At 32.5% G+C, this 15,770-nt stretch overlaps 1 protein-coding gene across 15 annotated transcripts in view; it reads right to left on the reverse strand.

The window, feature by feature from the left end:
• LOC124421600 (disks large homolog 4) overlaps positions 1-15,770 on the reverse strand; it is a 266,482-nt gene that overhangs the window by 68,811 nt on the left and 181,901 nt on the right. For all 15 annotated transcript variants that reach the window (XR_006941703.1, XM_046956970.1, XM_046956969.1 and 12 more), the window contains one exon: positions 469-744. Coding sequence is in view for 14 of the 15 variants with exons in the window: in XM_046956970.1 (XP_046812926.1) it covers positions 469-744 (276 nt within the window). In the remaining variant the exon portion in view is untranslated. The remainder of the gene's footprint in view (positions 1-468; positions 745-15,770) is intronic.

Genomic DNA, 15,770 nt, shown 5'->3' on the forward strand with positions numbered 1-15,770 from the left:
AACGTGTTAAACTTTCGAAGATCTCGTTCGTTATAACGTCCACCGGATGTATCGTTTCATAGCTCACTATCTCAATTTTTATTTTATTTTCTTTCCTTCTTTTTCTTCTCCTCTTCCTTTTTTTTTCTTTTTCTTTTACGCAACGAAGAAAGTATACTCGTAATTTTGAAAGGAGAAATCGATGAGTATCCAATGATATTGGTGCGATCGTATGAACGCTATATATATATATATATATATATATATTATATATGTATGTATACATCTATATTTCTATATTATATATTATATTTATATAGTATATAATAATATATAATTTATTATTTATCAAAATTTTTCGAGTTTCATCGGCAAATATTTTAAGACGAAGAGAGAGAGAGAGAGAGAGAGAGAGAGAGAGAGAGAGAGGAAGGGAAAAAAAGAAGAAAAAGAGGATTCAAAGATAAGAAAGAATGTAATTGAACGTACCAATTTGACGGTATTGCCGGCACGTTTAAGGGCATCTACAGCGGCCGCATGCGGTACGTCAACGACGGAGACATCGTTCACCTGAAGGATCGTATCGTTAACGCGAAGACGTCCATCCGCGGATGCCGCCCCACCCGGTATAAGTTTGGTGATGTAAATTGCCGTGTCGTTGCCAAAGTGAGGATTGTCGGTACCTCCGGCGATACTAAAGCCCAAACCGGCCCCACCTCTTTCCAAAACGATCTCCTCGTACTCCCAATCATCGTCGCCGTTTACCTGAAACAAATATATCAAATTATTATATTTAGCTTATCGAAAAAAGCTCTGGAATATTTTTCTATGGTTTTTTTTCTGTTTTTTTTTTTTTTTTTGTTTTTTTTTTCAGTAGGAAAAGAAAAAAAGAACGTTAAAAAAAATATCCGACGAATTCGATAAATGAATAAAAGAAAAGAAAAAAAAAAAAAAAAAATAAAAAAAAAAAAAAATAAAAAAAAAATTCGTGGATAGATCAATTTACTTGCAATAGAAAATTTTTTTTCCAAAGGAGATCGATAACATATTTTTTTCCTCTTCTATTTTTCTTTTTTTTAATCTTCTCTCTCTCTCTCTTTTTTTTTTTTTTTTTTTTAATCCTTTTCTTAATTTCTCCCCGCTCTTTCCAGTTCCTGATATCAACCCCAATATCGCATATATAGATCGTAAAGCCGATGAGCTCGAACGATGCGTAAGAAATTAAATGCCGAGAAAGTCGTCGAATGAAGATGTTATCGAAATGTTATTAAGAAGATTACCGGCGAGTGTTTCGAGTAGAAGTCTTTTTAAAGACTTTCCAACGAAGAGAGATTCTCTTTAGAAGGAGGAAGGATAATAAACGTTGTTCGAAAAGAGGACAAGTTTCTCTTCTCTTTTCCCTCTTTCTCTTCCTCCTTATTCTCCTTCTCTTTCTCTCTCTCTCTCTCTCTCTCTCTCTCCATCCTTCTTCCTTATATGTGGCTTTATAATAGGGTATAACGTTATTAAACGAGCGACATCTCGCATAACCAACGACATCTCGCATAAACAACTACCGTCGAAGGAGGGTATCACGCGTGCTAATCTAGTCTGCTTGAGGTCTCAAAATCAATTAACTAGTTACACTCCTCTCTCTCTCTCTCTCTCTCTCTCTCTCTCTCTCTCTCTCTCTTTCTCTCTCGCTCACACTATATCAAACCCTTTACCCCTATAGGAAGCTTAACAATGAGTTAACCTACCTACCCAGCTAGCTACGATCCTAGCTAGTTTATTTTGCTTATCCTAACGGAATGCTTAGAATTGCTCATCCTAGCGGAAAACATTAAATGTCGAGTTCGATTCGATTGCACCATGATTTCTAACGATAAGGTACTTGATAAAATCAATATCAATTTGTTACAATCGATTTGTTGTTAATGAATTGGAAATTGCATTTAATCGTTTTAGTACGTATTCGTTTCGTTCGAACGATTCCTTAAATAAACGTCATACGTTTCTTCTAACCACTCATTCGATCTTTCTCTTTTTTCTTCTTTTTTCTTTTTCTTTTTTTTTTTCTTGTTTATATTTCTGTTACTATTTGCGAACTCAAAGAGGTCTACATTATACACGTGCGTCGGCGCAACACGTGTCGTAAAGACCGAGCTTGCAACCGTTGATTTATAGAGAGTAACGAAATATTTATAGAAAATTCGCGTGGGAAGGAGATCCTAGCTCCCCCAATACCCTTACTCACCCCTCTTCATCCTCATTTTTTGAAGAAGCGTTCAACGCTCGCGCAATTATCTTGATGTTTAATACGTGGCCGGGTTTATTATTTATCCAGCGTATAGTTGGACGATGGAGCAAAGTATATTTTTATTTCGACGATTAAATTCGATATGCATATACATACAAATATAATATATATATATATATATATATATATATATATATTTGTTTTTAAATAATTCATTGCTCAATAATGTTCAAATGCTTAAAAAAAAAGAAAAAGAAAAAAAAAACAGAAAATAATTTTCAAACTGTCGAATCGAATCGAATTACCATTTTACGAAATCTGCCGGCCATGGCGTGTCCCGATTAGTTACGATGTTGGAAGAGGAGATGAAGGAGGATATCACAATTGCATCGTTGTCAAGACTGCAAATGGACGACGTCGAGACTAACGATGCACGAGCACGAACAACGACCTTTAGTGGCACTTTCGTTCAACGAGGCGAAATTATTTCTAACCGATGCGTTCCGATCTCTATCGGGTTACGACGGCAAATATAACTATTATTCACCATAAAGAAGGACACTTATCTTGATAAACTTAAAAGATCTTAAAAAATGATGAATACGAACGTTCTCTCGTAATTCGATCTTATGATATCTAACGCATAGAAATTCATAGAAATTCTTTCATTTTCTTTTTCTCCACATCCCCTTATTCTTCTTCTTTTTCTTCTTCTTCTTCTTCTTCCTCTTCCTCCTCTTCGTCTTTTTCTTCTTTTTCTTTATGATTTCAAGTAAATGATAACAAATGTTTTCACGATATTTAACAGGAAGTACATCAGTAGACATATAAAAATATACAAATGCACAGCTTCCATGAAATATCACGGTTATATGCTCTTCTTCTTTCCTTGTTCTTTTTTTTCCCTTTTTTTTTTTTTTTTTTTTTTTCTTTTTCTTTCGATCAAACTCAACGAAACATATCTCACGGCTTATATAAACGACACACGGTTACTTTTATTTTATTTTCTTTTACTTTTTTTTTTTCTTCTTCTTTTTTTTACTCGACGAAACTTACTAGCCCGCGTTATTGGAATGATCGTACTCTGTTAGTGCCCCTCCCCCCCCACCGCCCCATTCATTCGATAATAATTCGAATCAATGTCGTTCGTCGATTAAAAACAAAGATCATTATTTATCATTCATCGATAATACCATCTCATTTATTGTCACATCACGTGGTCAAACCACACTAGGCATAAAATACCGATATCATTGAATATTATATATTATAGAAATTTCGTTCCTTTTAACTTTGATGTATTAATTATATTTTAATATGAAATCATTTAATAACGTTTAACGAAGCGAAATGTTTCAAAGTTTGCATATATTTAACGTCAAATTATCGTCAAATTTGAAGGAGAAAACGCCGCGCACCGATCACCAGCCATTCTGTTGGCAGGAAAAGATGAAACTGTTGCTCGACGAAAAGCGAGCAGATAGAGAAAGAGAAAGACAGACAGACAGAGACAGAGACAGAGAGAGAGAGAGAGAGAGAGGGAGAGAGATAGAGAAAGAGAGAGAGATAGGAAGGTCTTCTCTGTCACGGTAAAAGTCTTCCGTAAGAACGACGACGAAACGACAACTACAACTACAACTACAATGACAACAACAATAAAGAAGAAGAAGAAGAAGAAGTAACGTTAGATGCTCTCGTTCTCGCTCTGCACTAGCGGAGCATTACAAGCACGGCCAGAAACTCGCTAGAAGGCACGCGCGTGCGTTTCTAATCTTCTTCTTCGTCATCTTCTTCTTCTTCGTTTTCTTCTTCTTCATCTTCTTCTTCGTTTTCTTCGTTTTCTTCTTCTTTTCGATGGGAAGAAGACTCAAGCATCGTTCTACAAACCCACCACCACAGTCATCGCTATTATAATATTAGATCGGTCGACGGCTATTTCCAACTGACTGTGAAAATACATTCACGGCACGCGTCTCGAAACGAACATCACACCGCGAGACCCGGCATATTTCGAGTGGCTGAAATAACTAGCTCTCTTTCTCTATCTATCTATCTATCTATCTATCTATCTAATCTATTTATCTGTTTTATCTATATTTCTCTATCGTTCTAAACTTTGTTTAAGGGATTGAAAGAGATCGATCGAAGGAAACCAAGAAAATAAAAAAAGGACGCCATAAATACTTCGAGATTTTCATCATTTTCGTACGATCGAGTTCTACGATCGTACGTAAAGACTTGACTTTAAGTTTACTTACGTAATCTACGTCTACACAGGCTCGTTCAAGGTTGATTCTAACATTCTCCCACCCTTTTTCCAATTTTATTCGCGTACGCGCAAGCGTTCAACGGCTACTTTCCTAATGTACGCTGTTAAGAAATGAGAGAGAGAGAGAGAGAGAGAAATGTAAAAAAAAAAGAAAGAAAAAAGAAAAAGAAGAAAAAGGAAAACGAAGGAAAAAGAAAATGAAACATCTTGTTACCGCGATCGATCGAAGCTCGATCGATTGATCCCGTAAACAGTTTTGAATTTCAGCTCCTAATTCAAGTATCACAGAATGGGAACTCTCTACGGTCGTGTGTTCAAATTAACATCTCGAGAAACGGTCGGTCTATATTCGTCGGCCTTTGTCGGAACATGCCATCCAACGGCCGGGTAAAGATAGATTCGTTTCGCGGCAAAGTACAACGAATTTCAGGCTCCGCTGACCTTGAAAATAATTAGCCTCGATCTCGGGCTAGAAGCTCCGGTTGCCATTGGAAACGCTCTTAATACAAAGAGGGGAAAAAAAGAAAGAAAGAAAAAAAGAAAAAAAACAAAAAAAACAGAAAAAAACATTAAATCCGAACAACACTTCCTTTACGTTTTATTCACGATCGATATCGAATCGAATATTTATTTATTCTCAAACGAATCAATATCGACGAAATAATATTTTCTTACTTTTTATATTCATAGAACAATCCCATTTTGATCTCTCCCTCTCCTAATATCGCCTTCCTAATCCTTAAATCGCATTATTATTATTTCAACGAAAGTATTTATTGCGTAGAATCGATGGAGATCGATTTAAAGAAAAAATTTTTCAAAGATTCGATATGTCGAACGATCGAGAGATATCGAAGGATTATCGGAATCGTCGTAGTTGCCACTTAAAGTTAACACTTAACTCTCTATCTCTTCGGTCTTTCATATTTCACACGGAGGTAAGCTCGGTAAAGTACGAAAAGCTCGATAAAACGATTAAAGAGAATTCTTCGATGGGAGTGAAACGAGAGGGACGAGTGTGACGAGAGGAGATACGGGGAGTGGGGGAGGGGGCGGGTAAGGGGGAAACGAGAAGCATCGGAAAGGGTGATGCATCGAATAAGCGAAAAATAGTAGAGTAAAAGCGAGAACCATCGATGGAAACCCTTCTCTCGTGATCCCTCGAAGATCCTCTTCAAGAAATCCTCTGGTGTTTACGATGGCGAGCTCTCGAGCATTTCTCTTTCTCTCTCTCTGTCTCTCTCTCTCTCTCTCTCTCTCTCTTGGCCATGTCGTGATCCTTCCATGTCGTAAAATCCTGTGGCTGCATTGCATTGCCGATAAAATTTCTTTATATTTCTCGATCATACACGTATACGTTCATACATATAAAATACATTTTCTCATTCCGATATTTCTATTATCTTAATCGTTATCGGGATGGATAGTGGTTGGTTGAGGGAATGGGGGAATAAATGTTTTCGAAAATTGTAACTTATGGAATTGTTTGTTTCTTTTTTTCTCTTTTTTTTTTTTTTCCCCCTCTAAAATATTTCCACTCTTTTTAATTCGACTCGCTTATAAATAACCCTTTAATATCCTCTCATGATACGTGTTTTATAAAACAATAGAGACGTTTTTCTAGACTACCTTTATTCACACCGTAGTAATGTGTCTTAGATAAAGAATGGCATTATTTAACAACGAACGTAAGATATACCCGTAATCTAAGTCAACCGGAGAAATATACTCGAGCATTGTTTCAAAGAAATTAAGAACTAAAAGATTTAGTTTACGTTCAGGATATTTCTTCAAGGTAATTGAAATACATCGGATGGTATCAAAAGGTGTGTCCTCTCTTTTATCGTTTATCCTTATTACAAAATTTAATATTTTAATTAAATAACATACGTTAAATAATAAAGATTATATAGATCGATAATATAACTCGAACGTTATCGAGAATAATGTTAATGAAAAATCAAAATTTTGATTAAAAATACTTCTCGTTTAATTTCAAAAGTTTAACGAAATTTATTATGTTCCATCAATTTCTAATCTGCTTTGATAACGGACATCTTAATTATTAGGAATTCTTATCATTGAATTGTTCGAAGTTGGTTAATTCTTGTTAAACGATTCGCATTTACCAAAGTAACTCGAATTCGAGGATAAAGCGGATGAAATGCAGTGAACGACATGGGCGTGACCATTAAACGCATTCCTCCGAGTAATCGTCTTACATTAGAAACGAGCTTAGCTAGGTACAACATTCAAGTTAACGTTATACTAGTTAGCTCATAGATAGCTTGTGAATTCGTTGATATTATTCCTTCCTTTCCCTCTACATCCGTTTTCCTTTCCCCGTCTTTTCCACGTGTTTTGTTCGAGCTAATCTATAATAGAATGAAATAATTGTACGAAAATGGATCGACGAAAGGTCGAATGATGAAAATTTTAAGGCTCGATGCCAAACTTTATAAACGATGGGAAATAATTATTTAAAGGCTAAAACAATGAAAATTATAATCTTCTTTTTTTCTTCTTCTTTTAAACACTCCTCTACGTGTATACATTTATATATATATATATATATATATATATATATATATATATATATATATATATATATATATATTTTCTCTTTTTTGATTCAATTTCGAAGTAATGTAAAAAAAAAAAGAAAGAAAGAAAGAAAGAAAAAATAGAAGATGAGGATGGTAATAGGAACGGATGAAAATTTTCCATAGGATATTATTTTATCAGCGTCTTTTGTTCGTCGATTTTACGAGATAAACGGATCACACGATTTGACTTGTTAGGTAGTAAATATTGCATGATATTGCCAGAGAGAGAGAGAGAGAGAGAGAGATGCAGCTTGCATGCCAAGAGATGCAGTCAAGGTGAGTGTAGATTAACGAGATCCAAGTGCACATCTCGCGGAACTATTTATGACATTCGAAGGGATATGTGTATGCACATATAAACGTAACACGTATGTATGCAAGTACCTATATGCGGTTAGATGAATAAGTGAATTTCTCGCGTGGTGTAATAGAAACAAACGATGTCCAAATTTAGATGAAATCATTTCGACGACGAAGCGAAGAGAAAAGAAAAGGAAAAAAAGAGAACGAAGAGAGAGAGAGAGAGAGAGAGAGAGAGAGAGAGAGAGAAAGAAAATAAAACAAACTTAACAATGAAATATGAAAAACTTTACACGATCGTAGATCGTACATATTGAAATAACTTACATGTGTATGTAAATATATCGACATGGGGAATTAAAATGACATATATATATATATATATCCCTGGTCATGTATTATCGCACGAAATCGAAATAATTGTGCTTCATTATTCACAAACTGGATGACAATTCAGAGAAGGGTCGCATAAGTAAAGCCGATTTCCGATATCCGATATCGATATACGATTTAATTACATCCTGATTAACGTGAACCGATGCTTTCGAGATTGTAAATGGATTATCTTGGATTATAAATATTTCATTCATATGTCGAGTTCAAATGTAAAATAAAAAAATAATGAATCTTTATTCTTCGTTACCTCTTGCGCATATATATTTTTAATTGTTGTTTGTTTATGCCTATATATATATATATATATATTTTATTTTTATACGCACACACAAACACAAACACACACATATATATATGTGTGTGTGTGTGTGTGTGTGTGTGTGTGTGTATACATATGTATGTACATAATAGTAATTTGTTAATTACCATTAAAAACACTTCGATCGAACGAGACACGTTTTTCAAGAGACATGAAAAGAACCACATACACAAAGAGAGAGAGAGAGAGAGAGTATTATCTGAAGTATTAAAATTAATTTTACCATAAGAAGGACGTAAAACTTGGGAGTAATATGAACACCTTTCAACGGGACGGCGATTTTCACGGAAGAACTTGCAATGTAAGGGGTAAAATATAATAACGACATGTCACGAGGACGAACCGTAAAGAAATGACGCTATTCTCTGTCGCGTCGACGTGAAACCGCGCATGTCTATTTCGATCGAGAAAATAAAGATAAAATATAGCCGATAGTACGAATGGAAGGAAGCAAATTTTCTTGCGAGACAATTTCGATAATTATATGTAACGAATGATATTAATGTCCGATAAGATCGATATCATCAACCTCATGTATTTTTTTCAAATGTTTCGCATATGTGAATGCACGCAATGTGTGCATATATGTGTGTGTATTTCTTTCTTTTTGTTACCATAGAAGGACGTAAGGTGTTACTTGTTATTGTCCATAATTATTATCGATTTTTTTTGCATAAATAATACATAGTAATAACTTGTCGAGGGTGCAAAGAAAAGAATAGAAAAGAAAAGAAAAGAAAAAGAAAAAGAAAAAAAAAAAATAATAGTGACAAGAAAAAAAAGAGAAGATATCATACATTTTTACGAAACAGACTTGCTTCCTCCTGCCATAGATATGAACGTATTCGAGAAAGGATTTTATAGGATCAATCGTTCTTTATTATCGTTGATAGGACTTTGGCCTTACACGGATCGAAGAAAGATACTTATCCGTACATTTTTCGTTCAATTAGGTATCGTATGCTCAATTATAATCGAGGTAAGAAAATTCATCTCTCAAAAAATATATTACCGACGATTAAAATCTTAATAATTTTTGCTTTTAGATTATGAGATTGATAATATCGGGTACAAATATTGATTTGATGATCGAAAATATAATGTACGTTACTAGTTGCACGATAGTAAATATCTTTTACTTTGGCATTTTTTTTCATAAACGCATCGATCAGGTACGTTCTTAAATAGATTAATACAATATTATTATTTTATGAAAATTTAATATTGAGAAATTACAATATGCGATAAAAGATATTTATATTATCGTAGATAAAGCTTTTCGATAGTATAAAATATGAATGGTATAAAGTTGAGAATCAAGAGGAATTTGAAATTTTACGAAAGTTTGCCGCTAAAACTCGTATCTTTATGATCATTATATTATGTAAGAATGATTGGAATTTAAAATGATGAAAGAACATTTTTACTTAAAAAAAAAAAAAAAAAAAAAAAAAAAAAAAGGGAGGGAAAAAGAAGAATAATAAATACTTTTATGTAATAGTGATCATGTATATACACTTTGGATTAACCTTACCTGGATCAATGTATCCTCTTATATTAGACGTGATCGATCCATTGAACAAAACTCGACAAATGAAATTCGCACCAATTTTAGAATATTTCTCAGGTCGAGAAAAATATATACTAAAGATAATATTTATCTATTATTTAACTATGATCGCCATAGGGATCACAATAGCTGGTACATTCGGATTGTTAATAGTATGCGTACAACATGCTTGCTCGATGTTCGTCCTTACCGGGTTAGTGCTTCTAAACCTGTTAATTTACTAACAGCTTAACAATTCCCTCTTGTCTCGCATAGATACGTAATGAGGCACTCACTGGAGGAGCGACCAGCCAGATTATTAGACTATATCTATCAGGAAAACAAAACGTATGCGAGAATAATACGTGCCGTCGAGTGTCACAGAAGAGCATTAGAGTTAGTATGAGTTTTTCTTATATAAATGATCATAATATTATAATAGAATAGAATAGACGTGGTGGCGGGGATAAGAGTAAAAGAAAAGAAAAGAAAAGAAAAGAAAAAGAAAAAAAAAAAAAAAGAGAAAATTCCCCAGAAAATATCAAAAGAAGAGAAATAAGAAGATAAATGTTTTATTTGTAGCTTCGTCGATCAAATAAATTTACTCTTCGCTAAAACCAATTTTTTCATATACATATTATGGTTTATCACGGTTACCTTTCAAATTTCACAGGTGAGTAATTGAATGTGTACTTAGAAAAAAAAAAGAAAAAAAAAGAGAAAAAAACAGAAAAAATAGATATACTGAGAATAAAATCTTACATTTTTTTTTTTTTTTCATATACAGATAAGCGTAATAGATGAAAAATTGATAACGCTGATGATCATTCAACTATTTACAATTTTCATTATCAGTTTTCTTGGTCAAAAAATTATCGATTATAGCAACGACGTCTTTGAAAGTGCGTGAGTACATCGTTCCGTTTTGTTCCTATCCTTGTTAAATATTCTCATAAACTTAAATATCCATCGTGATATTAATTCATAGAATAATGACGCCATGGTATTTGGCTTCCGTAAAAATTCAAAAATTATTTATTATAATATTGATGAAAAGTATAAAGCCTTCTTATCTATCAATAGGAGGATTCTTCGTTTTAACGAATGAGTTCTTTCTAATCGTGAGTATTTGATTATTAATAAGGTAGAAAAAAGATAATACCTATGACAAAAAAGAAAAATTATGACCATTTTTTTTCGTAAATAAGTTTAAAAAAAAAAAAAAAAAAAACAAAAACAAACAACAAAACATTTGCTTCAGTCTGTTAAATGCTCACTCTCTTACGCCATGGTGCTATATTCGTTTCGATGAAAAGGAAAATTAATGGAAACAGAAAAGGGTAGTATGAATTATAATTTATAATATATAAATAGATATGTGTATATATATATACATATATATATATATATATATATACATGCACACACACATACACACACATAGATATTATTTGCTTATGTGTAAATATAAGAAGATGTAAATTGACCTAATATAGAAAATGAATTATTTACTTTGTTTCATTTAAGTAGATACGTAATTCATAAAGAATAAAAAAAATACTGCATACAACAACCAGAACAATAATAATAATAATAATAATAATAATAATAATAAGCAAAGCGAGAGAAAGAATAATCTCTATTATCTTCTCGCGTTAGCGTATTTACTCTCGGTATTTGAGATACCAGTAAATACATGTAATATCGAAAAGTAACATAGTTAATGATCGATTTTTTCGACAAAAAATGAGATCTCTTGATCGTCGAATGCACAAATCTCGATTAGATAAGAGTCTCTCACGTCAATCAATATTAATAAATAGCAGAGCGTATAATGCGTAACAAAAGGAAAAGGGTTTCTTTTGGTTTCACGTAACGCCGATAATTATGTGAGATATCGATCGATCGATTCGACATTTTCCTTTTGTGAACCTGCGTGAATATTCGCATGTGACACGTCATTAAAAAATAAAGAGAAAGGAAAAGGAGAAGAATAAAAAAAAAAAAAAAAGAAAAAGGAGAAAGAGAGAGAGAGAAAAAAAGAAGAAATATGTTGAACGTATTTACAAAACCCTTTTCTACTTTTTCGTTTTTTTCTTTTTTTTTTTTTTTTTTTTTTTTTACTTTTCCTTTATTCCTATCGTATTTACTCTATCGTTTTAAAAATATATAATCCGCTATTTGTTATTCATCGTGATTATTCATGATACACCTTGTTAATTAACAATTGTTATTTTTACGTAGAAAATAAATGAATGGAGGGAAATTTCGTTTGTAAAAAATGATTTTATCGTTGATTCATAATGAATGACGAATAAATAAATGATTAATCGTTATTTACGGCGGTTATTCGAATATTCCTATCAACGAATATATCAATCGTATTCTGACCTCTTATAAAATCGAACCACAGAAGATATAAAGCTATTCAGGAATATCATTGTGTGTTTGAATCAATTGATACTTTTGATGATCACTCAGGTTAATCTCTCGGGAATATGGCCGAACGATCGATCGATCAAAGTGTAATGCTTAACGAAGCTAGGATCCTAATTACTTGAGATTAATAGCGCGTGTAATTCGCGAATAGGCTCTTGGATTTGCATAATGCAGGGTCGGCAACGTTACAACAAAGAATTTATAGCACGTGTCGTTTCGCCGATGGCTAATAATATCGATCGTAAGTAATTAGTAATGAACAATGTCGGAATAAATGATAATTCGTTTCAGATGATTAAATTCATCTCGATTAAATATCAGATCGCGGATGTTTTAAATAAAGAGATCATTATGTTCTCGTTCGTATCTGTCTTATCATTCGGCATCGTTCTTTATTCTTGCTATCGCAATGAGAAAGAGAGAGAGAGGGAGAGAGAGAGAGAGAGAGAGAGAGAGAGAGAGAGAGAGAAACGCGATATAATTTGTTATCACTTTCAAGTTGAAAAACAAATTTTATATAAACTATGAAAAAATATTCGTATTATTTTCAATATTGAATATTTATTATTATTTTTCAATTTAACAAGATTATTACGAATGAGATACGGAAGAAATATTGATAATAGAAAAATATACTTAATAAAATACACTTTACGTTTCCTCCATTTACAGGGATGATTACGAATTCATCGTTGAACTACATGATCGACCTAAAGAGAATATATTTTTCGTTTCAGTAATTTACTATTCCAATATTATGATGATTCTTCTTTCTCCAAGGTTATCTGTAATGTTGGATATATATAATACCATTAAATGAAACGAGAGATAGTCAATTACCGTTTCTCAATGGAGTTCTTCATTGATGACAAAATCTCTTTTCTTCACATAATAATAATAATGATGATGATGATGATGATGATGACGATGATGATGATGATTGGATCAGCATAGTATATGATCAGCATGTCACTTATCGTTTTTAATGATAATTCAACATGCCAGGAAAAATGTTCAACCGTTCTGTCGGGTCAGAATATTTTTGTATTTTCCATCGGGTTATATCAAAACGAATTTACGTGATAGGAAGGCACTCATGGAAATGGGAAAATACAGTTTACTCGACGGGATGAAAATTTTTAATGGAATGCGAATCTGAAAAATATTTTCGACGCTTGGTAATATAAAAAAAAAATTTTCCCTTCTCTACTGGTTACATTGTAGAAAAGGCTATTCACCGGGAACGAAAGTATTCAATGGGGAGAGATGAGAAAGTTTATAAATCGATCCTCTTTTCGGATTATAAGATCTAACGAAAAAGCTATTGGGTTTATATAAATTCGTATTTTCGACAAAGGCTATTCATTTTTATGCATTCCACACCAAAATAGGTTCGGGGAGATAATAAACTATCGGTATCGGAACATACATAGATTTCTATTGAACATTTTTTCTATTGGAAATTAGTTTGATCTGTATCAACATCGTTCGGGTGAGTACACATACATGTTTACCTTATATCTGCGTAACTGCTGATCGTAGAAAAAAAAAAAAGCAAAAAAAAAAAAAAAAAGGAAAAAGAAAAAAAGGATAATCAGATTCTTTCTCGATTAAATACATCATAATAAAATAAACGGGAAATATTATCATTCGAATACTAATCTCCATGGTATATTGGCGCAACGATTTAACTTTAATATTTGTCAACTTTTTAATATCGATCAACAAATTTTTTCTTTTCCTATCATCTTTCTTTTTTTTTTCCCCTCCTCCTTTTAATCGAAATACGACAACAACAATGGACGATAATTAAAATGTTCATTCGATTTTATAGATATCGTTTGAAAAAGCAAAAATTATTGCTGAAGATGATTACGACGAAGAATTGACGAAGGCATGAGAGATCGTCGTAATAGTCGACCTTGAAAACTTTTTCCTTTTTTCACTCTCGAAAAAAAGGACATCTTTTTTTTTTTTTTCTGTGATAAAACGCACACTGCTCGTCATGAAACATTCAATTTAGTGCTTTCTTCTTCTTGTTTTTTTTTCCTTCTTCATTTTTTCGTTTTCTTCCTTTATCTTCTTTTTTTTTTCTTTTATACCGAAGTTCCTGCAAACATACATATCGCATATCACAATGTTTTTATTCGTTACGATGAACGTATTCGGCCATTGAATTCTGAGACGTTCTCATGGAAAAGTTCCAACACGACACTCGATGATTTTAATGCACGTAACTCTCGCCAATCGGACGTTGTTACGTGCACGCATAAATAATATGACGTTCGATCGGCACATTCATTATCAATATTTGTAAGAAACGTATATATGTTCAAAAATAAAGTCGCATTGAACTACTCCTACTATTTCTTTTATTGAAAGGTATATCGAGCGTTACCGGAAAACATTCGCAAGAATTATCGCATTAAATTTTCTTTTTACGTCATATATTTACTATGCATACATATATACATACATACATACATACATACATACATATATATATATATATATATGTATGTATGTATAGTTCTAGCGATCGTATGTAATATATGATGTTCCATTTCCAACAACGATGGCAAATATAATGATAGCCGAGATAACATGAAAAACGAAGATGAGTTTAATGGTACTTTCGTTGAAGTCATGACGAAAGTACGACAGCATCGACTCGTTGTGATCAAGTGACCGGAATGGTGCTCTATCGTCGATCGTTTTCGATTGCTTTCAATCAAACCGATATGATATTAGATTTAGAGAGAAGATAAAGAAAGAAAGAAAGAAAGAAAGAAAGAAAGAAAACAAAAATGGGGAATATCTTGTCTTGACGAGGGTATAGAAAATTTGTGTTCGCAAGAAAGAAAAGAAAAGAAATGAAAAGAAAAAAAAAAAAGAAAAAGAAAAAAAAAAGAAGAGGAAGCCAAAAAGAAAAAAATCAATTTTCAGTAACAATTTTCTTCTCTCTCTCTCTCTCCCTCTCTCTCTCTCTCTCTCTCTCTCTCTCTTTCTATTTTAAACGTCAATCTCAAACTATTGAATTTTCCAACGACAATTAGAGTTCATTTCTATCTCTTTTCTTTTTTGTTTTCTTTTTTTTTCTTTTTTTCCTTCTTTTCTTCTTTTTTTTTTTCTTTCTTTTTTTTTTTTGTCGAAACTAAAAAACACAATCCCTTTCGCTGACTCTTTTTCATTTAAACGTCACGTAAACGACGTAAGTTTTCGACGAGTTAATGAAGTGTCGTGGCCACGTAACACCGCAATAACCACAAATTTTGATCCCGTTAGAAGGAAGAGAATGTAGAATGTAACGAGCTATAAAAGTAACTGCATTAAACTCCCTCCTAAGTAGGATCCCTTTAAATATCATTCTTAATGCTGTATCATTATCGACCTATCGAAAAACGTGTTGCATCGATTATAATTAATTGGATATCTATGCTAGATGATCTAAACTGATGTAAAAGATGAAATCTTAATTAATTATTTTCGTATTATAAATATAGGGGAAATATCGAAAGGATATAAATATCTTATTAATTTTTTACAAATATTATTTTAATTTCAACAATATAATATTCTATATAATCGAGAGATAAAAATTATCTGCGATTTAACGAATCCATGAAAAATTAATTAATCATACTCACAAGTATAGTTGAACGAACGAACGAACG

Source organism: Vespa crabro, chromosome 2 (assembly GCF_910589235.1).
Source record: "Vespa crabro chromosome 2, iyVesCrab1.2, whole genome shotgun sequence".
Classification (NCBI taxonomy): domain Eukaryota; kingdom Metazoa; phylum Arthropoda; class Insecta; order Hymenoptera; family Vespidae; genus Vespa; species Vespa crabro.